The 26,836-nt window shown below is 40.5% G+C and overlaps 1 protein-coding gene across 2 annotated transcripts in view; it reads right to left on the reverse strand.

Moving 5' to 3' along the window:
- The window catches only part of GRIN2A (glutamate ionotropic receptor NMDA type subunit 2A), a 192,089-nt gene extending 179,660 nt beyond the window's left edge, over positions 1–12,429 (reverse strand). For both annotated transcript variants that reach the window (XM_055709924.1, XM_055709923.1), the window contains exons 1-3: positions 11,881–12,429; positions 10,831–11,056; positions 8,920–9,342 (exon numbers count right to left, since the gene is read on the reverse strand). In XM_055709924.1, the coding sequence (XP_055565899.1) occupies positions 8,920–9,324 (405 nt within the window). In that variant the 5' untranslated portion in view covers positions 9,325–9,342; positions 10,831–11,056; positions 11,881–12,429. The remainder of the gene's footprint in view (positions 1–8,919; positions 9,343–10,830; positions 11,057–11,880) is intronic.
- Between the last annotated feature and the right edge of the window lie 14,407 nt (positions 12,430–26,836).

Genomic DNA, 26,836 nt, shown 5'->3' on the forward strand with positions numbered 1-26,836 from the left:
GTAGGTAAATCAATGTACTTGAAGAAAAATATTAAAAGCATGAAGATGACAACCTGTTATTATCTCACTCTTCCTCTCCATCTTCAGCAAGGGAATCTTGAAGCAAACAGGAAGAAGAATCTGCATGTATACTAAAAAAAAAAAATCACACCAGACCTAGCTTTCTCAGACCTGATCATGCCTAAATATGAAACAAAACATGACTTCCAAAAGAAATGGAAGTAATTTTGGAGCTGTATGCAGATTACAGTGTTTTAATAAAATCTCATTCAGAGCCCTCCAATGTGCTTCTTGGTGTATAAAAGCCAAAAAGGGCTGTACTTTTGCTTTGAATTTGCCCCTGTCCAAATACAGGTTAACCTTGCTAAGCATTCTCTGTCCTATAAATGTACAATGAAATGGAGACATTTCATTGTTGCCCATGCTCTAGAAGTTTAGGATCAGTTTATGACCTCAGATCTGTTGCTGGATTTCCTAGGTCAGTTTTAGTTCAGTCTCTGGCTCCTGAGGAGAAGAGGCGAGTAGAAATGGATTGCACAAACTGTCTTGATGTATACATTTATGAATGATTTCTTTAATCTGCATGTGAAGTTTAAAGAGTCAGTATTCAAACAAAGCCTTAGTCACAAATTCAGACTGGAAACTTGCTTTTTCAAAAGATTTGACTCAGTCACAGAGGTTGATCAAGGAACGCTGTGTACTCTTCAGTCCACCCCAGTAGGCAACAATGGAACCCTAATGCCTGAGTCGCAGAAGGCACAGACATTTCTTCAGAGGAATTTTACTGTTCCCTAAATAAGACAGGACTTGTACATCTCAGCCCTCCTTCTCCTTCCAAATAGTCAGGCTTTTTGATCACTAAAGCTTCATGTGTATGGAAAGTAGAGGGTGAAAGGTGAGAAATTAACTGCAGGCCACAAACTTGCAGCTGCCGAACACCAAGTAACTTCCAACTGCAACTTGGAATATCTCGTCTGCATATCAGGAAATAAGCTCGGTTTCCTGTTGGTGATAGTAGTTTTACATTACATTTCTTCTACACACTTTAATTTCTGCTGAAATATTCCCCCTTCTATACCAATCTTATTTCCAGGTCCAGTCTCACATAGAGCCTGTGAGTCTCCGCTTTTCCCTGACCCAAAATACCCACTCCCAGATTACAGGATCATGCATCACCGTGGGCCTTCCAGCACAGCTTCTTTGAGTGCAAATACAAAGAAAAGAAATGCTCGCTACCTGCCATGCATTTACACAAATGCATAAAACCTTTTCCTAGAGATAATGGGGACACCCGAGCATAATCCATGAGCAGCACTGTCTCTCTGAGGCCACAAGACTCCCAGCTAAGTCTCCATCTTGAGGAGCCAGAGGGGCCCTTGGTTGGAGGGTGAATGTGCAGTGTAACAGGAGCTCTGCACTGGAAGAATTAAACCATGTCCATTTTTATAAGCTGTGCATCTCGGTTATGCACCTCAAATACAAGCACAGGTTTTTTGTCCTAAGGACATTAAGTCTAAATCTAATATAAATAGTCAATGATGCTACTACAGTTTTATTTATTTATTTCAGTAAAGTATAAAAGAAAACATCTCAAGGATTTAAACAAACAGTATGGTGACAGATGGTGTAGGGACAATCCAGGCTGGGGTCCCTCAGTAAAATCCACACAGCTTAATACCTCCAGGAAAGAGATGAGGCAGAGGAAGAAGAGGAAGGGGGAAGAGGGAAGAGGGGAAGGAAAAAGTACATGCAAAGCTAGCCCAGATGACCACAGATTTCTAACAAATAGAAATAGTTCTGGACTTCAAAGTTTCTCTGTTCATCTATACAAAGCTCTTTGTACCATCACTGATGAATGCAGATCTACCCCAGATATCTTCCAAGTAAGTCCAAAAAAATTATAAAGAAATTTGTCACATTAAATTGTTAGCTCAAGTAAGTGACAAATTAAACACACTATTAAACTGTCTATTCAAATAATCTAAGCATTCTCTCAAAAATAATTAATAGATGAAACATGAAAAATGTGTTTGACATGATATCAAGGTCCTCTGCGTTCTCTTCACTGCATAATTTTATTAGGATGAATATTTTCAGGTATGTTCTCCAGGTATATTCTGATCACCAGAAATGTATTACGTGCTTTATAATAGTCTATTATTATTTTGTATCTTAAAGAGAATAATTTTGGATTTTATATTTGAGAATGTCCTTGGGGAAAAAAATTCCAAAGGTGCCACCAGGAATGTCTGCAAGCAGAAAATTATGCTGAAGGTCTGGTGTCCTACTTTTACAGCTCAGGAGTCTGCTATAATTACCTATAGGCAGGCAATAGTTTGGAAAGATTATGTGGATGATCTACAACAGTGACTTACTAGCAGTTTTTAAATGTTGTTACTCAAAACAAAGACACTTATAGATTTCTATTGTCAAGACTGTAAGAAGAGACAGTGTGAAGAAAAATGAAACAGTACCGTTGAGATTAAAACATATTGATCTTACTGCAAATGACTACATCCAAGTGAAGCCAAACATTCCTCTCCTAAATAACAGCATTTTATGGGATCCCACCCTGCACCCTGGGCTCAGCTGCAACTGTGTCAACTCAGGCAATTAAAAAAAATACAAACTTACCCACACCTGAGCTATGTCAAAAATAAAGTAAACTCTGGAAGATTTCAGTTTCCTACAATCTGCTTACTAGTTACAGAAATTCCCAATCTCTTCAAAACTATCTTCCTTCTACTTTGGAAAATTAAACCAAATACCCATCCCTTCAACTCCACAAGAATGACAGTTCAAGTCTACTCTCACAGTATTCTAGAAAAATCCTCTCTGGTTTCCTTTGCTAAATTTAAAGGGAAATTTTTTGTGCAGGCAAGAGAATGAGGAATAATATAATCACCTCAGAAATACCCAGGAAAATCCTTTAGAAAAGAAGCAAGCAAGCTCATGTTATTAACATAATGCTCCTCCGAGTTCTGAGACACAGCTGAAAGCAGCAAACACTGCAGCTCTCACTGCTAAAGCTTTACTTTCTCATAGCAATAACAGCACAAGAATAGTAAAGTGAACTGCCGTGCTGCATCATGACCACCTCGTGCTCCCAGAGCACTGGCTCCTGTTGGAAAAAAGCACAAGATACTGTATCCACTCGCTTCAGTCACCTCAGTAAGAAAATTTCAAACATGTTTTTAACCATCTAATAATAGTGATTATGGCATGTGTGCGTGGAAGGTACAACCACAGATTACGAGCCTGGTTCTAAAAATCTTGTGGATGTGTAAAGGCAACTTTCTTTTTAAAAAGATACATATAGATTGACTTTTATGGATAGAGTGAAGTAAACAGATTTGCAAAAGGAGGTCAGTCCTACATTTTTGTTGCAGTTCAAAATAAAAATGAGACTATCTGAAAGTTTTGCTTCCCATAGCAACGTTGGTACAGCTAGGACAGAAAGTCAAATTCAACTGCTTCTTAAAAGAGCCAGAAGCTGGAAGTATTGTGTGCAATGGAATCACACAACCTACTGTATCTAGACCTAAAACACCAGTTACATGAATACAGGTACTTTTGCACTAAAGCATTTATTAAATTAGTTGAATCTTCTAGTCTGTTGCAGTACCAGCCAAAGCCGACGTTAATATCATGCTCAGGAGTATAGTATCATACACTTGTTAATATCAGTTATCAGTAAGGGCAGGACGGAAAAGTTACAAAATCTACATTTAGATTTTCTATAAAAATACAGGACTGCTTTTACAGGCCAGCTAGATGAGCTGGACAGAAATCTGCATAATGCATATGGAAAACGTGCAAATTGATGAGCACACTCTACAAAGTATGATTTCTAGACAGGACTCTACAATAAAAAACAAACCCAACACCCTTCCCCCATTCATCATAATGATTTTTAAAGCGTACGGCAAATGGGAAGTGTGGGTTTTGAACTTTTGGGGCTTTTTAACTTGTTTTCATATGATCACTGTGTATGAGGACACAGGGCCAAGAAGTTGTAAGATGTGTCAAGGAACCTTAAGAGCAGCGTACAAAGTTGTATACGGGTAAGGGAGTAAATTCTCAGTACCAGAGCTGCGAGTCTGGGTGTGCTCTCATCATAATTACAAGGCCAGGCTGAGCTCTGGTTTGCACAAGTGTGGTATGGTTTTTATATCTCAGGAATGAGGAAAAACAGAGCAATTCCAGCTATGTCTATAGTGAGCTGAAAATGACAGGTAATGCAAACATCAGCAAGTGTTTCAGTAAAATACCTGAAAAATATGCACCAAAAGATTGGACAATATTTAAAAGTACAATTTCACTCACTACTTGTAGTCGGATGTCTTAACAAATATCCCAGCAGCACTGTAGGATACAGAGGGGGCTGGCAGGTGAGTTGTACATGTGTCAGCAGTGCACCCTTCCAGGGATAAAGCCTAGCCAGGCTGCACAAGCAAGAGCACAGTTAGAGGCTTGAGGGGAGGGATTGTTCCTCTCTTTGGTACCTATGAGTCCTCGCCTGCAGTCCTCTGTCCAGATTTGGGTTTGCCTATACAGGACCTGAGCGAGTCCAAAGGACTGGAGCGCAGGAGGTGCAAGAAAAGGCCGAGGGAACTCCTTGCCCCGGAGAAGGGGCTGGTATAATCGCAACCTACAACTACACAGAGACAGAGTTGGACTCAAGAGAAAAGTCGGACTCAAGCAAAAGATCAAGAGCCTGTGGTCACGGTACAGAGGGAAATTATAATGAGGTATAACAAAAGTATTTGCACGGTGAGAAAGTTTAAGTACTGGAACAGACTGTCCAGAGAAGCTGTGGTATCTGCATCCATGAGGATACTCAAAACTTGACTGGACAATCTGATCTAACTTTAAGGTTACCTTATCATTGAGCTGGGGTTGGGTTAGACAACTTCCAGTGATCCCTTCTAACTTCAATTGCTCTGTAATTCTATATTTACAATTTTGGAGGAGGACGGGTGTAAAAAAAGAAATCCAAAAGTGATGGTATATGCCAAAAGGATTTTATACTAAACAATTAAAAGTGTTTATTGGCAAAATTATCATCAGAAAGCATAATGAAGAATTGTAATTTAACTATATAAGTACTTGCCTTTTGGAAAAGCAAAGATTGATTTTGCATAAAATTTCCAAAGCTGTTTCAAGAAGGATCACTTCTCAATAGCCCTTCTGGAAAACTACCCTCACCTTGAATGCTATTTGGCTATGTATTATAACAGTCCATACTTCCACAACAATAAAATGCTTCAAGTTATGTCTTTCAGAAATATTTCTAATGAGAAGATAAAAAAGCCTTAGTTTTTCAATATGCAAAAGCCATATCATTCAAAGATGCAAAGTATTCCTGTATATATTCATAATACATAGGGGCTTTTTCCCCATTTCTGAAGGAAATTTGTTGTTTTATTGTTGTCACAGAACTAACCATGATGTTCCATTTTAGAAAAGTATCCCAAATATTATCATTATAATGATAGCATGTGGTGAAACAAACACAGGTAAGTTTTAAACCAAATGCTCAAGTCAGGAAACAGTTCCCAAGTAATGTTTGGTTTGAGATCACTCAAATGTCAACAGATACAAGATGAATAAACAGCCAGTCTGTTTTCAGCATCCTCCAAGGGATGCTGATACACAGCAGGTTGGCACAGATGCCCCAGACAATTCTCATCTTGTTTCAGTAGACTATCCCACATCTGAATATGTTTTTAAAGCAGAATTGGTGATCAAAGCCACGGAGCATTTATTGGCAGAAGAATTCCTGCCAACAGCAGGTGATAAACTCAGCTGGAGACAGAGCACGTGGCACTGTCCAAAGGGTATCTCTACAGAGGAGTCGGGATCAGGGAAGGTAGGTACGATCCATCCTGAAGTGTCACTTTGGTTTATTGGTAGGGTTTTGACAGCAGATGTCAGGTGAAGGCAGATCAGCCAGGTTCAGAAAAGATTCCAGTTTTGTTGGCTTCACGTGTCTGTCAATATTCATAGTCTATATCAGGCAACATGTCTCCTCAGCTGGTGCAGGCAAGCTTTAACCAAACTGAAGTAGAGTGCAGCCAGCTGGGCCAACGGAGGAGGCAGTCTAAACTACATACCGTTCACAGCAGATGTTTGCATGGGGACTCAGCACTTCAAAAGCTGTATGTCCTGCATTATTCACTGCATGCTCCAAATGTGGGCATATCTCATATTTAGAAACCTAAACCAATTTGTTTTTTAAAGAGGTGGCTCTTTTGTGTGGTTCACATCACCATAGTGTTTATTAGCCATAAAAAATATGGCAAACTTATCTACTCCGAGTCATTCCAGTAAAGTCTTCAGCAGTACAGAGCATTATAGATGACTTCAATTTCTGTGCTTTCAGTTAAGTTCATGTTCAGGACAGTTAAGCACCATAAAACAACCACCTGGCACCTTCACCAAACTGTTGTGCCACCTTTGTGTCAGCCGTGCTTGGTAGACTACAAACAAACAGGTACTACACACACACACATTTTGAAGTACAAGTCGTCTAAAACACAGTGCCAGCATAATGCCCCAAAGCAGGAAAATATCTCTTAGAGCCACATGATAAGGACATAAATGAAACTGCTACATCCAGAAGTGGGAGTGGGACCAAGCACCTTCTTTGCACATCCAGCCATCTCAATGTATGAGACAAAACAGAAGACTTCAAACACTGAACAACTTCACAATGTAGCCAACACCCATGTGTTTCAGCTAAAATCTGACACTGACTTGGAAGACAGATTTTACATTTGCACTCCTGCTCCCTCAGACTTCATCTCCTCTGCCTTTATGACAGCACTGTGAATTTTACCTTCAACTCCCAGGAATTCATTCCTAAATGAATGGTTAATTGAGTGACACATTGAAGTCTCATTACTGCAATGTTCCAAACCCAGTTGCAAGACATTGCACATTGCAAAAGCCAAGTTAAAAATCAAGGCAATTTTAGTTATAGGCACAAACAATTCCTTCAGCCAATTCAAGCTACTGGAGACAGCTCTGTTAGATTGTCTTAACAGAAAAAAGAACAATTTTGATTTCCCAAGTGGAAATCTTAGAAGCCAAATTTCAACATCAAAATGTTTTATTAGCAAACTGATAATCCCTGAAATCAAAGATGGTGATCTAACAATGACAATATTACCATATAATAAAAATAGTATTAACTTACTGAGACAAGAAAAATACAGTCTAACTTTCTAGAGGCTCCTACATAGAAGTAAAAAATAGATCTATAGATCTGTGTCAGCAACATCCTGTATCTGCTACCGAGCATGAAGTCAGTTCGGTAAGGGTTTCTGCCAGTGTTTCGTCACTCAGCACTGGCTGGGATCTTCAGATATTCTTATACTGGCATAGCAACTTGAGTGAAATACGTATCAAATAAAATTCCTAAATATATATAAAGCCAACTTTATGAAGATGGGTAAATCTTTACAGTAATTTAAAAGCACATGAAATAACTGCCTCTAACTTGGTCACTGCAATTACATTTAAGATAGTAGCATTGACTGTAATGATCTTTCCGTATAAATCAAGATGTCAAAGCCATTGTTATAGAATCTCTGCTATAAGTCAGCACTCACTGTCCTCCCCTTGTATGACACACATTTTAAAGGAAGACCATTTAAAATACTGAGACACAGAGCACTTAGCCCATTGGAAAAAGTCTTTCCTAGAGGTAAAAAGTTCCAAAAGTTCAAAGCCAATTCTGACATTGTAACTAAACACTGCATCTTCTCTGCTTCTGTTTCCCCTCAAGTTACGAAACAACAACCTATCCGGACCATTTCATTTTTAGATGGATTCTAAAAATGGATTCTTCACTATCCAAGTACTATTCAAAAGCCACTTAAAAGGAATAACATTATTTAATGACTAAGAAATCCTAAAGGGCACAAATATCAGGAAAAAAAAAAGATACAATTAACATTTAAAAGCCTTGTGTGCTGGAAAATCAGTAAGTGACTTCATACACTCCCTCTTCAGCTATCCTCTTTCATAGCACGGTGGGAGCTTCCCTTGGACTTTGAGGCCAAGGAGCAGCCCATGCCAGAGAGCAGAGACCTGTGTGGTGCTAAGCACCTAGTTCAGAAACAGCAGTGATCCCTTTATGAGATCAACGCTGCAGTGCTAGCAAGTTTTTTTTAAAAAAACGTTATAATGTTAAGACACATGAGCTGGGTACATGACTCACTTCTGTCATTCCACAGTCTCACAACAGATTACACAGAGATGTTTTCCAACAAAAAGATTTGTCATTATCTCCAGAGTTCAGACAACCCGATTGTGGATTCTCATTAACTATAGCAGGAAATTGGAAGGAACTAGTTAACAAAAATCTAATTTAATACATACAGTGAATACAAGAGCTGGTTCAAGTTTGCCAGACTACTTAATTTATAGACTGTAGTAGATCACAAAAGTCCAGCTTAATATGATTGTCCTATTACTACTATTGTCCTCAAATATATTCATGTCTATTGCTTGCTATTGCTTATAAGCACTGCAGAACTTCTGCTTATAATTTTACATCTTATTCCTAAAATCATTTTATGGGCCTACTATTTTGAGATTGTTTTAACAGCCATATGTCATTTGATAGTAAAATTTCTAAACTGACCAGCATTCAGTGTGCTGGAGAGTAAAATTTCCTTAGGACTGCTTTTACAATGGACAGAAAGTTGAGCTTCAGGCATGAACCCTGAAATATTTTAGAATATTTGATAAGTGATCAACAAGGGCACTGCTCCATGTATTTTTTTTTTCTAAAGTACAGAGAGACAATTAGAAGCATCCTTTTTGAACTGCTTGTAGTGATTATTCAAACCAGATACCAATACAGTGAAATACACTAGACTAGTAAAAGCTTTTAATAAATTTTCCTACCTTATCTGCCATTATCATGGAGGCCCCACCATGAATTCCAAGAATTGGAATGGAAGTCTGAGATGAAATAAAATCCAATATCTGAGCTACTGCCTCCTGATCAGTATCATCTCCAAAAACCACTCCATGGATCTTGGTGCCTGACATCAAGTCACAAACGTGTGTTATGATGCTTTTGGGGTCAGTCTGGTTCACCAAAAGGGTCACTACATTGACATCAACAGTCAGGTCTGCTGACATTTCCCTGGTCCAGAGAGCTCTGATATCTCTCTCTGTGATATCCTTGGTCCTTCCCAGAATCACTGCAATGTTCAGGATGGGATAACTTTTCTCTGCTCCACAAACAAGATCCAAAGGCGCCAGAAGAGCTTGGAGTACCAGGAGAGCGCAGCCAATTTTCCTCATCTTTGCCAGCTTTATCCCCTGCAAAAGTGATCACATTGGTTGAAAAAAAAAACAACAAAGAGAAAAAAAATACACCATATATCTCCAATGACGTTTTTAAACAGAATGCTTCTGGACACAATGCAAACTTTAGCAGCTTTCTATAATGCTTTCTTCACCTTAGTTTCAATTCCAGCCTGTCATATCCCCTAAAAAAGTCGGCTTGCCAATGACAATATTACAACTGGTCTTCCGCAAGCAAGACAAAAAATGCAGCACAAGTTCAGAGGAAAAACCATTAAAATAATTCCTGGGTGGCCAACAAATTTAAAATGACTAGCATAAATAAAAAAAAGACATTATCAGCCTCCTCTTTAACCTTGCTGTCCTAAAACAGGCAAAGCACAAAAAACTATTTTCCTTTGTCCTGCATGTCTATTTAAAATTTAGTCACAACCTAATCAGAAGAGATGCTTTAGCTCAAAATGAGAGAAATGAGCCAGAAGTCTGCTGGAAAGCCCGATCTATACACTCCATACATCTCACATCATCCCAGAACCATGCTGGTTTATTTCTGAAGATCTCTCCTAGACAGCTGCTGCTCAAGCAGAGTCTACTGCATTTCTGGAACAGATTCAGAAGCACAATATTCTATCTTAATTCTTCTCCCTCCTTTTACGCAGCATTCACTTGAGCATCTCAGAACTGCTGATCTCGGACGGAAAGTTGTCACTGGCGTTGAAGGGGAGGGTGTTCCATAAATGAGCATCGCTGCATTGGTTTACTTCATGTCTTCACTGAATCTCTGTAGGGGGCTGAATATAGACAGAGTAGGACAGGGAGAGACATGAGCCATAGAGTGATCTGAACTATGTGAAGGAGGGAGAGCAGGTCTGACTCCGCAAGATCTCCCTGTTTGTGTGCCCCGGGGGATTTCCACCCCCATAACTGGCTCTCTGCTAGCTGCAAGAAGGGAGTCCCTGTGCCACATAAGCCAAGCTTGCTGCAAAGCAGCATGCAGAGAACACTAGCTGGGCTGTCCAGCCAGGGGTGGCATTTTTCAGATCTCCCCTCTCACCCTACCAGCCCTATCTCCATCATCAATTGGAATCATCTGCTGCTGAAACAGACACCAAGACAAGGGATTGCTGTATCACCACCTCCATTCGGGGCAGACAAGGAGATGAGCACTCGAGAGACCGTTTAACTACAAATCAGTGCCCCCGAGCTTCCGAGGTCATGGCACTGCGGGCCAGGCTCCCACCGCTGCAGCATCAGAGGTAGCCCGCAAAGCGGTAGGAATAAACAAACCTAAATGCCCGCAGAGACGAAGCCACTTCAGCGTCCCTCAGAGCCCGCGAAATAACGGTTATTACAGTTACGCACAACGCGCAGAACGCGGGCCGCAGCCAGCACGGCGCGGCTCCCGTAACCCGCGGCGCCGCACCGGGAGCGCCCCCGGCATCCCGAGCCGCGGCGGGCGGCGCGATGGTGCCCCCTAGCGGCCGCAGGCGCCATCTCACGTACCCAGCGCCTCAGGAGACGGAGCGGCGGCGGGTGCCGGTGCTGCCGGTGCCGGTGCCGGTGCTGGTGCTGGGCATGCCGCGGCCGCGGGCATGTCGCGCCCCTCGGTGCCCGGGCTCAGGGGCGGCCTCCGCGCCGCTGGCCGCACTCGTGGTCCCCGCCGCAGCCTGCGAGCGACATCGCGTCCCGGGAGGGCAGCTACGCTGGCAGGGAGACAGGCAGGGGGGGGCTGGACACGGGGCAAGGGGGGGGGGGGCAGGGGGAGCGGGGGGGGGACAACGGGGGAGAGAAGAGGAGACGGTGAGAAGCCGTTAGTCAGGTTGCAGGTTTGTCAGGGGAAAAAAATTATGTTTCCATCTCCTGTGGTGTGTGAACCGAAATAAAGTGCCTAGACCCAAAAGTCGTCGTCGTCGTCGTCCCCGCCCCCTGCATTCACTTAGAAATAAATTTAAGCTCTTTCTTAACAGCATCCCTGAGCCCGCAGCCGTCCGGGAAACGTCCCTCATCCTATCCAGGTCAGGAAAATCCCGGGCTCCCAACTGCCCGTTTGCTTCCTGGAGAAATGCACGGGCTGGGCTCTAAGGGAAGAGACACCCAGCCTGGGAAGAGCAGCCAGGAGCGAACTAATTCACATGGCCAAGGGCAGGAGTTCGCTTGACAGGTTCAAAACACGCATAATCTGTAAAACTGCTAAATGGCTGCGGGATAAAGCTCTTCTTGATCTTGGAACAGAACGGATCCATTCTCAATTTACCATAAGCAAGCCAGGGAGACGCACTCTAGCAGCTCCCTCCACGAAGAGCTCGCATCGCTTTAATTTTCCATTCACCGTTTCCGAGCAGTATGCATGAAGACACTACTTCAGGGGGCCCCCGTTAGCCGTAGGACGCCGGCGGCCCAGGCAGGCAGCGGCATCCCCTGCCCGCTCCCGGGGCCGGCGGGCGCCCAGCGCCAAGCACGGAGCCGCCGGAGCCGCAGCCCCGCACCCCGCACCCAGCCCCGGTACCCGGGCGCGCAGCAGTGCTCGCCAGGAAGGCGACGGGCAATACTTACTGCATGCTCCCTCCACATAGTTCCAGCTTAAAGATCCTCAAAGTCATCTCAGTAGATTCCTTTGCAAACAACGAAGTGGAAAATAGGTCCTTTAACGCCTGGATTTCATCCTGCAACTTGTTCCCACCGCAGTAAATGCAAGCCCAGCAGCTCCCTATCGCTTGAAATCCCGCATGATCAAGTTTTAGCAGAGCCATTGCAACTGAGATTTGCTCTTTACTTTTGGCAGGAGGCGTTTAAGCGTCTTCATCTTTTTTTTTCCTTTTCCTCCCCCCTCTCTTTTTTTTTTTTTTTTTTTTTTTTGTGTGTGTGTGTGTGTGTGCTATTTAAAGTGCAATTGCAATATTGCTGCAGCAGTTCCCCCGGCCGGCAGCCTCGCAGCCCCCGCGCTCCTCTCAGCTGCTTGGAAGCGGCGGGGACTGGCGGCGCCGGCCCCCGGAGGTGCAGCGGGATCCACCCGGCGCCGCCGCGCGGGGGCCGCCTGCGCACCGCTGCGGGCTGCGCTCCGCTCCGCGCTCCGTTCCGCGCTGCTCCGCTCCCGGCACCGCCGCCCCCCGCTCCGCTCCACCGCCCCGGCACCGCCGCCCCCGCAGGGGCGAAGCTCACGGGCGCCTCGTCAAACCGAGACCAGTGGCGGCCTCTTTGAACCACCGCCCCCCCGCCCTCCCCGTTCTGCTTCCACAGGCACCATGCATGAGTCAGACCCAGGCAGCCGGGGGAGGGGGTGTCAGAGCTGGGGGAACAGTGACAGCACCGGGTGTGGGGCAGCAGGGCGGCGGGGCTGAGCACTCCTCGCACGGTAGCGGCCCCAGCCGAAGGCTGCAGCCCGGGGGATCCCGCAGTGCTCTTTCCCTTGGCGCGGAGGCTGTCAACCAGAAATCCCGGCCGTGGGGCTCAGGGGGAGGAATGTGGAGCAGCAGCTTCCACACTAAAAGCAGACCTAAAAGCTCCAGACCGCAGCCAAATCTCACAAAAACGCTCTGTAGACCTCGGCTCCACTGGGCATCCCTGCCGCTCCATCCCCCATTCTACATGCCCCATTTCAAAGCCTTGTGCCCATTTCTGTCTTCCATTCATCCGGCACGGCCCTGGTGTCAGACCCACCTTGCTGTTGAGCAGTTTTTTCCTCCTTTCCCACACCACACCACCACGACCTTCCACCAGCACACACTACCACACCTCCTCCCACACTCCGCTGCTCTTCAGCTTTCCCCTTTCCACCATCCTGCTCCAGCTGCCACGACTTACTTGGTTTTGCACGAATGACTATACATAGGTGATGCTCTCTTTTGTGCTCCATCCTGTACAGTCCTACATATTTCTATGCTGAACACTTCCATGTAAGGCCAAAGCACACATTTTGGCAGACCCACTCAATGAGGCACCTATGCCAGAGGAAACCTTTGGGTTCAAATAGGATAATGCCAACTGTCCACTCACTGAAGTTTGCTTTTCACCACATGAAGACACAGAATGCTGAGAACTCACTCCCAAAGACATTTAACAATGCATCAGCTTTACTGCCTTTGACAGACTTTTCATAAAATTCCCCAATAAATCTATGCCTTTTTTCCCTCCTTTAAAAGATTTCATCTCCTTAACTTATTCAGAGATTACTTTCTTATACATTTGCTTTGCCTAGAAAGACTAACGCATTAAGCAGCTGCAACTGTGCTTTAAAAAAAAAAAAAAAAAAAAGTTTGACAGTTTAATGCATCTTTGCATTTCACCCTTGATGCACACTTTTCTCCTGTAAATATTACAGCAATGCTTGTTGTGGTTACTGGAGATGAGGTTGCATCTCCATCCTTGTGTAAGGGTTATTTCAGTGTTATCATTCAGTAGATTTATTGAAATGGCAGCAAACCCAGGGATTTGAGATCCTCAAATGCAAGAGAAATTCACAATGCTGAAAACCAATATGGCTCTAACATTATCATATATTTAAAATATTAGAAGTGACATGGCATCTTTGGTGAACACTTAGTCTGCAACATGCTGTGTACAATATATTGACTGAATTTAATGGTTTGAAAGACCAATACAAGAAATAGCTAAGTTTTCTAACTTCAGAGTTATATGATTTTCATTAACCTCAATTTAGACATACTTTAGTATTATTCAGATTTTTCCCCCAATTGTTCTTATAAAATTTTGTGAAATATCATGTTAATACTTAGTCCAAATTAATTTGCAAATTAGAATTAAAATAAAACATATTAAGTTTGGCCCTAACGGGTTTTTTTGGCAATCTTCACAGTACATATGCAGTCTTCCCAAAAGCCTCACCAAATTCAAGCAGATTACTGCCTACAGAGTTGAGTAAATGCTGCAAAATTAGACTGCTATTTTAATAGGTATCCATAGTCCATTTCTAGTTATATTTGCACAGTTTAATTTAAGATTAAAGAGAAGAGCTGCAAACATGGTAAGAAATCAACTTCACTCAGCAGAAACAAGAAAACAAAATTTACATTTAAGTGTCTTCAACTTACCCTTGTAATTTGTGTGTAAAAAGGGAACACTTGCTTCAAAAGGAGTGTAGCAAACATTAACGTCCCTGCACTTGGGAGATTAAGTTACAAATTTAGTATTTTCATGGAGAGCATTTATTCTGAAAGGCAGATGGATTGATACATAAGTGATTGCCTTTTCTACACAGACAGCTGTGCACTTATCTAAAAGAAGCTGCAACATAACTTCAAGAAGTTTAGAATCCTTTACTTCTGAGGATATTTTCCAGCTGGGGTTTCCCTACCTCTTGCCTGCTACATAAAGCCATATTTAAAGGTCAGAAACTCTCTTCTCACTCAGTCCCTTCCAAAGTGACATTAAATTACAAAAAGGTTTCCCTTTTCTGAAAATTACCTGTTGCAGAGTACAGTTGTCAACAGAACCAAGGAGCCAAATTATCAGGTACAAGAAATGTTTCCAAAGGAGGAAAGAGAGGCAGTGGGGTCTCACAGTCTGGCAGGAGGCAGATTTCTGTCTGTTGCTGACTCATTAGTGACACTGCCTGTTACTTTCTCTCCATTTGCTTTACTTTACCAGCTGTAAAATGCTTACCTCAGACATGTTAGGCAGCTAAATTAAGTCAGATTTAACCCCCAGACTGAAGAAAGCAACTCTATCTTCCTCTTGCTCTTAGAAAGAGCGGTGTTAAGTAAGGTAAGTACAATTACCCTTTTTAAAAATAATTTGTTCTCATGCAATGATACCAAAGTTAGCCAAGAAAAATACTTCTACAAGTTAAATATCAAATTATTGCCAGTCTGTTTTCAACAGAGGTAGTCTTTGTTGCAAAAGTTTAAGCCACGATTCAAGAGACCTCTAAACCCAATTGCAGATCTGCTCAGTAATCCTTGCTACATGGAAACACCATTACACAAGACTTCATATGTTCTGTGAAACAAAATGGCAATGAGTGATTACAGAAAACTGGCTAGATTAAGGGAGAGAGCCTTACTTAGATTTCACTCCAATTTAAAAATGTTTCTAGTGCCAGCAATAAACTTTTCTTATGTTTATGGAACATGGCTGTGACCAATAACAATGTATTTGCATGCATCTTATCTGCCACAAATATCTGTATTTCATCTACCCTGAGAAAGCTCTCCAGCAAGAATCAAAAGCGACATTGTTGAAAAGCCATTTTTCAGTACCACACAAGATCAAGTTTGAAATGAAACCACTCGATTCAGGAACCTAATGCATAGCAAACGGGGATACAGTAACATAAACTTACTCTTGGGGGGGCAGCAAAGTTACACACGTGCTAAATGAACTCAAAGTAAAAATGGGAAAGAACTCAACTGCTTTCAAACTTACTGAAACAGTTGGTCACAGATGGCCCTCTTATTGAAAACTGGCTTAGCTCCTCATTTGGCAGTGTTCTTTCTTGCACAATTTACCAAGTCATGCGTGAAATGATGGCCTTAAGCTACTCTCAGTTTTGCAAAGGACATGAGCTGGCTGCCACGGAAAAAAAGGAGGCAACATCACTAAACAGAGCTGGAGGCTATTAGAGCACTTCAGCCTCTCTGCAAACAACCCCCAGCAGGGCAGGAACACCCCAGGGATAGTTCAGCCAGAGTTCCTCCTTCCTGCCTCACTTCCAATCACCAGAGTTATTTGAGATTCGCCAGGATTGTGTCTTTGCCTCTTTTGTAATCAATTTCCCATATCAAGTTAATCTTTAGCTTTATTTCCAAACTCTGCTATGCAGTTCCCCAGAGGAATTATCTTTCTCTGGAAAATCACTGAAATAGTAAAATCTAACTGAGGGTCAAGACAGAATTTCATCATGAACTCTGTACTTTTTAATTAAAGCTGCTCTATTAACAAAGAAATGTCTGTCCCAGCAGTGCGGTCCTGTGAAGACTGTCAGTAGCAATCCCATTGCACATCCAGCTGCTTGCACAAGGTCTGGGCTTTGGGGAGTTGAATCAGGTGTGAATACCTAGTTTAAGAATGCTTCTCTGCTTCTCTTCTTCCCTTCCTGCTCTCCCCCAGTTAGAAATTGTGAAATATCAAAATACCAGTATATTTCTAATAAAACCTTCTAGGAACACCCAAGAAAACACCTGTATTTTATATATATATATATATATATCCAGTATTGTTTGTTCATTAATACTCAGAACTGTAGAGGAGCAGTCAAAAATTTCCATTATTTATTTAGGGCCAAAGTATGATCTCGTAATCCTCCCTGAATTCAGCAAAAGTGACAAGCCTTTATGAATCAGAATTTTTAAAAATACTGTTTCAAGTCATCTTTCCACTCACACCCTGGACCATGTAAAACTGTCTCTTCTGTATCTATTTCTGGACAGCATGATAGGCTCCCTAGCCAAATAGTTACTAACTTCTATTAGTCTACCTAAAGAACACTCAGATTCTTGAAGTGTATAATGGCAGCAGTGGTTTTGCTCTCCCCTCACATGGAACATTCTCTGTGTCTCCACATTTGAGATGGTCTACATTTATACAGCCTTATACCTTAAAAAGCCCCTATGCATTTAGCTGATACATATTTCCAAAAGTTTTACCAAAAAATTCTTTTAAGTCAGAGACTGCTATCGTTCTGATCTTTTGAGGGAACAAAATCCAAAGCCTAGTCCTTGGACAAGTACAGGCGTATTAGGTATTAAGGGGGCTGGACAGACTTGTTAGGATTGAAAATACTACTCAGAAAAATACCTTATGAATCTTGAAGACAGGCGAGCTACTAGTCTTACCAATATTGGTGTTAATTGCAAAACAAACTTTCATGGAATATTCTGAAGTTATTTCACTTAAGTCGAATTAAACAAAGAAAATTACTACTTATGACTGATATGAGACAGCAGCGACCTCTCACACATTGTTCATTGGTGGCACTTGTTTGCTAAAAAGAAAGCTGTACTGAGTGGGAAGCATCAAGATGCCTACACTGCATCTGCTTCTCAGTGCTTCACTAAGCAAATTTTTGCTTAGGGAGTTGAGACTTTTCTAAATCCAGAAAATCAAATTTAGTAAAGGTCAGTGGAAGCTTCTTGTCAACATAAAGTTACCTCAGCTCTAGCTGAAAGATATTTTTAAGATGAGTAGTATTTTGCTCCTTGTATCCAACCCATTTCTTGATTGTAGGCACTAGCTCTATTAAAACTAGGTGCTAAAGGCTTATGAGACATCTGAGCCAGCAGGAATAGATCCAAGATAGAAAAATCCCCCTTGAACTTCAATTACAGTTCCACATGATGAGTCAGAGCCTTCTGTTACCTATTTCTGCCATACATGTTACGTGCCTTTTGTTCCTATACAAGAATGCTGTCAAGCTACTTAAGTATTACTTTTCTCTAAAGTGCAATTGTCATGGTTCTTCTAGGTTTGGCATTTACTCTGGTCTTGCTCCAGTCTAAGTAACCCCATTCCTTGCTTCCTATAGAAACAAAGCCTCTTGCTTTTCCCTGAACAAGGAGAATTCTAGGCTGCAGTGCTCTCTAGCCCAACTTTGATTATTAGTAGATCTAATTAGTTTCATTCTATTGCATTTTCAAACCTTGCATGGCTTAATCTCACAGGTGGGAACAATGAGTAAGACAAAGGGGTTTTAAATAGAATAACATATTAAAACACATTTGTCTCCTACCTAAAATGCAGGCTTAGCTTAGCCAGATAACCACATTTCTAGGAGCTGATACCCAAATCAGTTATTACTATAGTTCTGGAGTCTCCCCCCAAGAAAAGCAAATGGTATTTCACCTACCTCTAAACTTTTGTCTGGCTGACAGTAGCTCTTAAGCCTGAAAGAACTGCCTTCTGCTTCTTACGGCAGGGGAGGTGAAGTTGGATGGAAGAAGGAAGAATTCAAGGGATTTTTTCCACATTGCTAGGCATACAGGAATCGTCTGCTTTCTTGCCTATGTGCAAGGTAATTCGTATGGAATGAACACTTAAGAGGAGACATGGCTTTTACTTGTGGTGGTTTCTGTACCATCAAAAGTTATAGGTTTAAGCAGGCCTTTTTCCAGAAAAGTTACTATTCTTTCCTCCTCTCCTACACTAAGGGGACAAAAGGGAATAATTCATTCCTGTATGAATTCTGCAAAGACAGGTCAAGGACTGTACAGGCTCATTTCAAGCCTTTATACATCATTACTTCTAAACCTCAAAGGTCACACTATTGCTTTAAACACTTGACTGGAGATGGGAAGCTCCTAGTTCTCCGGGTGTCACACAGTACAGTTCTAAGCTGCTTTGAAAAGAGAATTCAGAGGTTGAGATTTATATGAATCCTATACTTGGGAGCCTCAGTTACACCAGGGAGGATACCGCTGACCACGGACTTTGCTTGCAATATTGCTATGATCTGATCTTTCCAAGCTGGTTCAGTGTTCAAGACAGCTCCTTTCACATTCAGTGGCATAATCACTTGCACAAAGATTTGTGTGTTTTCTTGTTTTCATATTTGAACATAGATGCCTAAATGCATTTTATATTTAAAATACACATAGATTACCCTCTCTGATGAACTTTATTATACAGAAACTGAAAGTAAAACAATATTTTTTTCCAAATAAGGAGCCTTCTATAGTTTACTGGAATTACTTCATTATCATGACCTCATTATAACAACTTAAATGGATACAAATGAAATCTGTGCTTACATTACTGACATGCTTTAAATTGAGTTCAACTACTCTTTGAAATACCATCTGCTAAATAGCACTGATATATCAACACAAGTATTAAACTTCTTTTTAAACTCATAAGAGAGACTCCAGTACATGCTCAGGTATATGTTTTGAACTATAAATATCCTCAGGGGTTTTTTATCCGACCATCTATATACTATGCACACATTCAATGACATTAACACACATGCAGGGTTGGGTTGGGTTTTTTTAGGTGGCAATTACATATGTGGAATCATTTAGACAAATACAAACACCTGTACAAACACCTGAAAGTATTTCACCAACCACTGAAAAAATTGGTCCCAGACCCATTTTCTGGAATGAATACACAATTCCTTAATTTTTATAAGCCAATTAACTGGAATCTCACTTGGCAGACAGTTGCATGCTATCTACTCTCACACAACTATTTCTGTTCCCACCAGTCCTTTCTATAACAGATTCCAAAATAACTGTGATATATGTAGGAACAAGCATATTTTTCTAGTTTTAGTCTGCCAGATCTTATCTTTCATCTGCAAAAAATCAGACAGATTTTTGCTTTCTTGATTTTAGCCAGAAAGCTAAAGTCTGGAAGATGATAAGCAAAAAGCTAAGAGTTTCTTCTTCGACCTAAGTGTGGAACAACGTGCTCTTCCAAGTACAGAACACTGGGTGAGGTTTCATGAGTACTCCATCTTTATTTACCCTGTATTGTGTTTATCTTTACATACTTGATTGACTCCCATATCAAAATATACAGACTGTGAGTATTTGCAGGAGAAAAAAACCACATGCTTCTGCAGTATCTCACGTTAAAGATACTTAATATAAAACAGCTATATTCTTTAAGATATTTCAAAATACATTGTGTTTATATTCACTCCTATGCAAGTATTAAAGTAATAACTGCTTAACCTCACTGACCTCACTGTTGTCCTAGTCCATTACAGATTTATTTCATGGTTCCACATTCTCCTTGATGCAAGTCTGAAAAAATTTAAACATTTTTATCAATTGACTTTTCTTCTTTGCTGTTACCAACATTCATCCTTGAATGCAGGTATAAGAGCTGTTCATCCTGCACAAACACTTCAAGGTTCAAAACCAAAATGAAAAACAGACCATGTTTAGTCTTTGCAGACTTTCCAGCCTTCATTTTTATACCAGTTGAACAAAACTATCTTTTTAATAACACTAATTCCTAGGTCAGCTATTTACTCCAGGAGTGAATTATAAAGTTGATAGGGGGGAATTTTTCCTCAATAACCCCATTTGGGGGATCGGACAGGGACATCTTAATGGTCTGAAGTAGAAATTAGCTCAGTTTTTAAATAGGAGGCATGGAGTGGGGTTTAAGCAATTCATTTTAACCCTTCATTATTTTGAAAATGTTTTCCTGCCATTTACAAGAACTTCTTTGGTTCTTTTACCTTCTTTAAACTTTTATCAGCTCCACTAGTCATCATGTATACATGCACAAGGAGAGATTTACAGATGTCCACCTTAGCTCATCTAGAACATCTGTTTCACTCACTCAGGTTCCTTTGTTCTTGCTAACTTTATGCATTTGAAACATGCTCACGGTCGACATAATTCCCTGATGTTGACAACCCTGAGAGCTTTGATGTTTGGCATAGCCAGTTCTTCCAGATTTAGTGTCATTAAAACATTATCACCATCAACTACACAGGCACTCACAAACTTAAGATAGTACTTACAAGAGCAGTGTTATTGAAGAGAGTACAGGAGGACAAACAGGAAGATTTCCAGAATAAAAGTTTTTAATATCAGGACAAGATCAAGTTCAAAGGTAACAAGGAGGAGAGTGTTTCAATATGCTTTCTAATGTAAACCAAGCATCCTGGGTTTTCCACTTACTACTTTTCCAAGAGATACATTTTCACCCTTCCCTCCATCACCAGCTGCCTCACTCAATTTCATTTTATTTAGATTATGCCAAACAAATACAGAAATGTCATAAACATTCTCACTAACATCTTGCACTGTAACTTCAAAACACTGTCACTTCTTACCACACTGAAGTGGTGCCTCAATCCTGCAATTTCTTTCTAGTTTCTCGTTCTTCAGAGGATTATTATCTCTTATATCTTAACTACTCTACAGCAAAGTGAATATTATCATCTGTGTATCTGTAGAAGGATAATCAAGTGTAGCCTCATATTTTAAAAATTACAGCCTTCCACTCATTCTTCCACACACCTTACTAACAAGTACGTTAATTAAGAGATGTGATGAAAACCTGAAGACCATCTGACTATCTTTGCGCAAGAAGTCACCTTTCCAGAGCAAAGTAAGAGATAGATTTGCCTCCTATTACATCTCTCTTTTTAAAATCTGGGGTTAGTTTAAAAATCATAAAACAGAGTAATATGGAATCCCAACAATTACCATACAATCGAATAAGGAATTACCCAATAAAACTTTTTTTTTTTCTCTTTTCATGAACAATGTACGATCTTGAACCAAAAAAGATGCCCTCCAAGAGTCTTAGTGGGGCAAATTCTGTAGAAAAAAAAAACAACTCAGCTATCCTCTTAATGACAGAGATTGTTTCTTAAGAGATCACCTAAATAATCCATATACAAAACTGCTACACATCTGTTACTTCAGAATACGTCTTTTCATGCACACAGTACAACATATATACTGAAAATATATCATACAAGATTGCTGAATAACTTTGACAATTGTTCTTTTCTCCAACCAATCGTAACAGGTCCACAAAGGTTTGGTACTTTCAACACATGTTAAGCTTTTGTATTTCTTTCTTCTTATAAGCTTTAAGATAATCTGCTTCTTACCTTGATCTAATCATATGTTTTGTCTGTGAATTGTTAACACAGTGGAGCAGTGGCAGGTCCAATGCTTTCCCAGGTACAATAGCACTTTTGTAAACAAAAGTGTATTTTGCTTCCTGAAGTTCAATTAACTGCTGAGTTAAACCTCATCTCAAGATGATCAATTAAGGCACATAGACTATTAAGAGAGGAGAGCATGGGGCAGGAATAAAGCCCAATTTCTAGGGACAAGTGAAGAGCATTTTCTCATTCAGACTCTTTTCCAAATAATTTTACAAATATGAAGAATCAACATGCACTTGATCTAACAAACCAGCATGGTTCCAAAACCTTTGATTTCATATATAGATCCATAAAAGACACTAGCTTATGATAGGAGGGAGCATTAAGTCAAAATTCTAACTGAACTTATAAACATTGTAATATGAAGCAACTAGTTTCTGAAAGAAAAACTAAAAAGGTAATCAATAATTTCTTCTTTAAAGGGTGAGTGATTAATCTTCTATAAACCCAGTACATATTTTACTGAGAAACTGCACCAAGGGGATTGCTGCAGAAAGAAATCGTTTCCCTTAGGTTTCTTATATTCAAATTATTTTGTGTGTGTTTCTGTAGAAGAGGGCCATAATAACCTGATTTGTCATTTAAAATAAGGTCCGACTTGATAGTTGTTCACTTATGCCAAGGTGCAGGCTCAACCTGTATAGCCATATCTCAACAAACCATGCCCTGCTGCAGCTAAATAAACACACTAAGAAGTGTCACACAAAGACACGTTCTAGTGACTACAGCGAGTGCTGAGAGCCCACCACATGTCATCTTCAAGAAGCACATGCAGACTGAAACAGATTGTATATGTATCACCTTCAGAGCATGCAATTGTTAATCTAAGTACATGATATCATGTCTAATTTTAGTATCAAGTACATCACTGTATAAAATGCTCTTCTTGAAGTGCCAAATGCCTAGAATGATTTTCTTCATTCACAAGGGCTTCCGAATAGTTAAAGCTCTGGCTAAATCCCAAAATTCCACTATGACCACTCTTGTCAAGCTGAACAGCACCTCAGTGTTCAACCTCTCTCTAAGAAAAGGAAAGGGAACAAAAGGGAACATTTCCCTAAAATGTGTGGAAAGATGGTCTAAATGTCAAAGGACATTAGAACTACTCAAGGGGACAAAAAGCAACTCCATACGTTGTCTTGAATGGCAATTACCTAATAAATGCTGCATGTCACCAGAGTACAGCAGTCTTGCATAAGCACAAAGTAACTGCATGCACATTGTTTTATAGGAAAGGTAAACTTAGAACATGAAAACAGCTATTTCAGCAGTTACCATGCCTTCCAACTGCAGTAGAAGAATGACTAAGCTTGTTAAAACTGTGCACTGTACAGGCTGCTTGTAGAGTCATTGGTACTAACTCCATCCAGTGAGAACTTCTCTGTTCCTGTGTGGTGTGAATGCCAGTCTTCAAGTTTCTTACACTTTCACAGACAGCAGTGAAATGATGTACTGAAAGCTTAAATTCTGCTCAAACCAAATGCTTCAAATTGTCTCAGACTAGGTTTACAGTCCAGGCGTGCAATTGTACTGCAGTTTTCTGAGCTGAATCTAGAAGACTCTGGTCCATAAAGCTTCCTGGTTGGACACTTCATTATACTTCCTATTGCACTAGCTAAAGAAAAACTTCTCTGTGGTTCTGCCCAATTGTCCAAAAAGTCAAGTCCAGAATGATACCAAACTTATGACTGAGGCATATTTGCTCTCAGAGAAAAATTCTAGCCACTGTGTAGAAGAATTCCCCCAGTCTGTACTAATATTTGCAGAGTATCAGCTGGACAGAACACCAAGTAAAACAGTTGATTCTAGTAAACTCCATTGTTTTGCAAAATAATGTCTATCCTGCATGAAATGGTCCAAAGTTAATGTTCAGCATAAGCAAGTTATTTTAGTTTGTTTCTGCATGGAAACTACATTGAAAACTGGGTTGAAGATTTCCAGTGCACAGCTATATTTATATTGTTTACACAAAAACTGTTTGAGAAGCTATCCACATACTGTCCACATCAAATTACCTTGTCAAGGTATGATCTGTAACTATTCTTGAGTCATTAGCATGCAGCCCTGATTACTTAGTAGGTATCTAACCACAAGAAAGGAAAACAAATCATATAACCTCTTGCCGATTTAAAAATTGTTACCGGTGTAATGTGATGTAAACTGACAATGCATTGCAGTTCCAGCACTGCATTGCATCAGCGGTGAAACAAGCAGGCAAAGAAACAGATAGAGCTAAGAATAGTACGTATAACTCTTCAAAGATGGTCACAACAAATAGCCAAAGCAAACATAAATTAGCCAGAGCATAGCTAGCATTGAAGAAATCCCGTTATTTAGGTATTCACCAGACTAATCTGCTTGGGGCATGGGAACATCTATAGGACCTAATAAGCATGCAGTCACAGCATGTGTGCACATGACCTGCCTTCAAGTACTCTGGAGTGTACACACAAGCCAAACAAATTACAGCTGACGCTTCCCTTCTTCCCTGACCCTGGTAAAAAACAAGTCTCAAAATCTTTCTGAAGAGAGACTAACATTTCAGTTCACTGCCTGGAGATTTAAGGGTTTTTTTCTCACTTTGTCAAACGCAGAGCTGGGATTGCTTTATTTCTCCTGATGCTCTTCTAATCCATTTGTGAATACTGTGGGCCTATACTCAGCCCTTGGTCATCTATTTAAGAGCATGCCAAGTTTATATGTGGAACCGTAGCTTCTTTCCCTTTAAAAGTTTACAGCTACATCACTGCCATAACCTGCCTGGAAATGCCTGGAGGGGAAAAAACAAAGGACAAAAAGCAACCACTCTCTTTGTATCCCTTTTCCCTCCACACACACACAGAGCTCAGATCAGATTGCTCAGGTTTTGGCTGCAATTCCCAACTCGTAACAGAGTTCATACTTTCATTTCACTATGTAAGTTTTAAATATAAAGTTTTAAAATATTTTTAAGATTCTGAAGAAAGAATTGAAAGGGAACCTAAAGTATAGCCAAAGCAGCCTGGGTCTCATTGAAGCATGGGCTTCAGCTGTTTCATAACTTGTGACATGTTAGTACTGTCACTCATGAAGAACCAACTCTGTCTGCTTTGTATGCCAGGACAAACACAAGAATCCTGTACCAACTACTGTTACCCCAGCATTCCTCCCACTGCTTCAGAATGGGTCTGAGTTTGTACCTCAGTCCTGACTATTCCCATCACACTAAATAGGTGAAAAGGCACTCAGTGGAAGGGAAAGCTGCTACAGCACAGTCAGGAAACACCTGCCTACAGATCCTAACTCTACATCAAATCCTTCTCTTCACAGGATATTAAATATTAAGCTTTTCTGTATGTATAACCATTGTGAACCAAATGTATATGTCTGCTGCAAAAACTTTAAAAATCTATGGCTGAAAGCTAAGTGATCTCAGCATTGAAGTCAGGATGGGAAAGAAAAATGTAACAAGGGGGACTTTTTCTAACTAGAGATATGTCCCTCACTTGTATTTCAACATCTCACATCATCACAACCAAATACGGTTATCCACAGGGCTTTGTGATGGAGAAAAGGGGCAACTGTTTTTCCATCAGCTTTGTGATGAGTCATTGAGTCTTTTTTTTCCTCAGTTTCTTTATCTTTACATAATATTGCATAACAACACAGAAGTGTTCTGTTTCCCATCAAGGAATATCTCACATGTTTTTTAAACCCTTTAAAGCAGATTTACTTTGAAGTTTTGAATTGTTTGTAGCTTCCCCCAACAGAAGCATCACAAATATTGCTATGTGAATGAAGGATATTTTCAGTTCACTGGTTAACCCAAGATAGGAAAACAATTTTGTTCACTTTAAATAAAAACTTTACTTTGAAGAAAATGCTTGGATATTAACATTTGAAATTAATATCTAAGCAAGATAATATTCTTTCAAAAATATCAGGCCAAAATTATTTCTGTAACAACTGGACAGATTCAATAGGATTACATAGCAATATGATACCTTTGGCTGACCCAAATCTGTATTTTCTACTGAATAAGTGGTCAGAAAAATATGGCCTGGTTCTACTCATAAGTAGAACACATTAGCAGCTTTTCATTTGGTGTTCCCCTTTATCTGTCCTGACTCCTCAAAAGCACTTCTGGTCCTGTAGGACCCCTGCCTCCCTCCAGTGAAGGCTCCTCTGCCTTCCTTATCAAGTATTTTGAGCAGATCAGAGAGGATTAATTGCTGTTAACCACTAGAACTACACCACAGTACCCACCTTATAGCGTTATTCCTTGGGAGGGCAACCTTCTTATGCACTATTAAATGTCTTTCTCCATCAAGGCATTTTGGGGAATGTTAAACCATAATATGCACTACGAACACTGCCTCTGATATCAGAGAGAGTAAACAAATTTGCACGTTGTAAAAGGAACTTACACATTAAATTATAAAAATATTCCCCAGTGATTTCAGTTCAAATTAATATGACAGATCCCATGTCCCATGGAGGGAATGCATAATTTGTACAAAATTTCAATAGAAGACAAGCTCTACATTATAAACATAGAGTAACAGAAGCAACATCACTGTTCCAAGTTCAAATTTTTTAAACAAGTATGGAAAGTGAAAAAAAATTCTTCAACATTTTATATTACCCAGAATAGCTACACTTTAAATACAGACCTGATAATATTAGCAATTCCAAGATGTAATAATCTCATCATTACCGAGGGGGCGCAGGACTTTATTTATAACATCATCATGGATAGTAGCAACAAATTTTAAAATATTTAACTGTTCTAATATATAATCACCAGAAATTAATCTACCAATGAGCAATTTTCACTGTTTATAGTGTAGACTGTTGTACATTAAAGGAGATCAGATAGTTTCTCATTGCCAACTTCATTTCTGCTGTTTGAAAGCTACAGCAATATTTGTAGAT

Source organism: Falco cherrug, chromosome 4, assembly GCF_023634085.1.
Source record: "Falco cherrug isolate bFalChe1 chromosome 4, bFalChe1.pri, whole genome shotgun sequence".
In the NCBI taxonomy this organism is placed as follows: Eukaryota; Metazoa; Chordata; class Aves; order Falconiformes; family Falconidae; genus Falco; species Falco cherrug.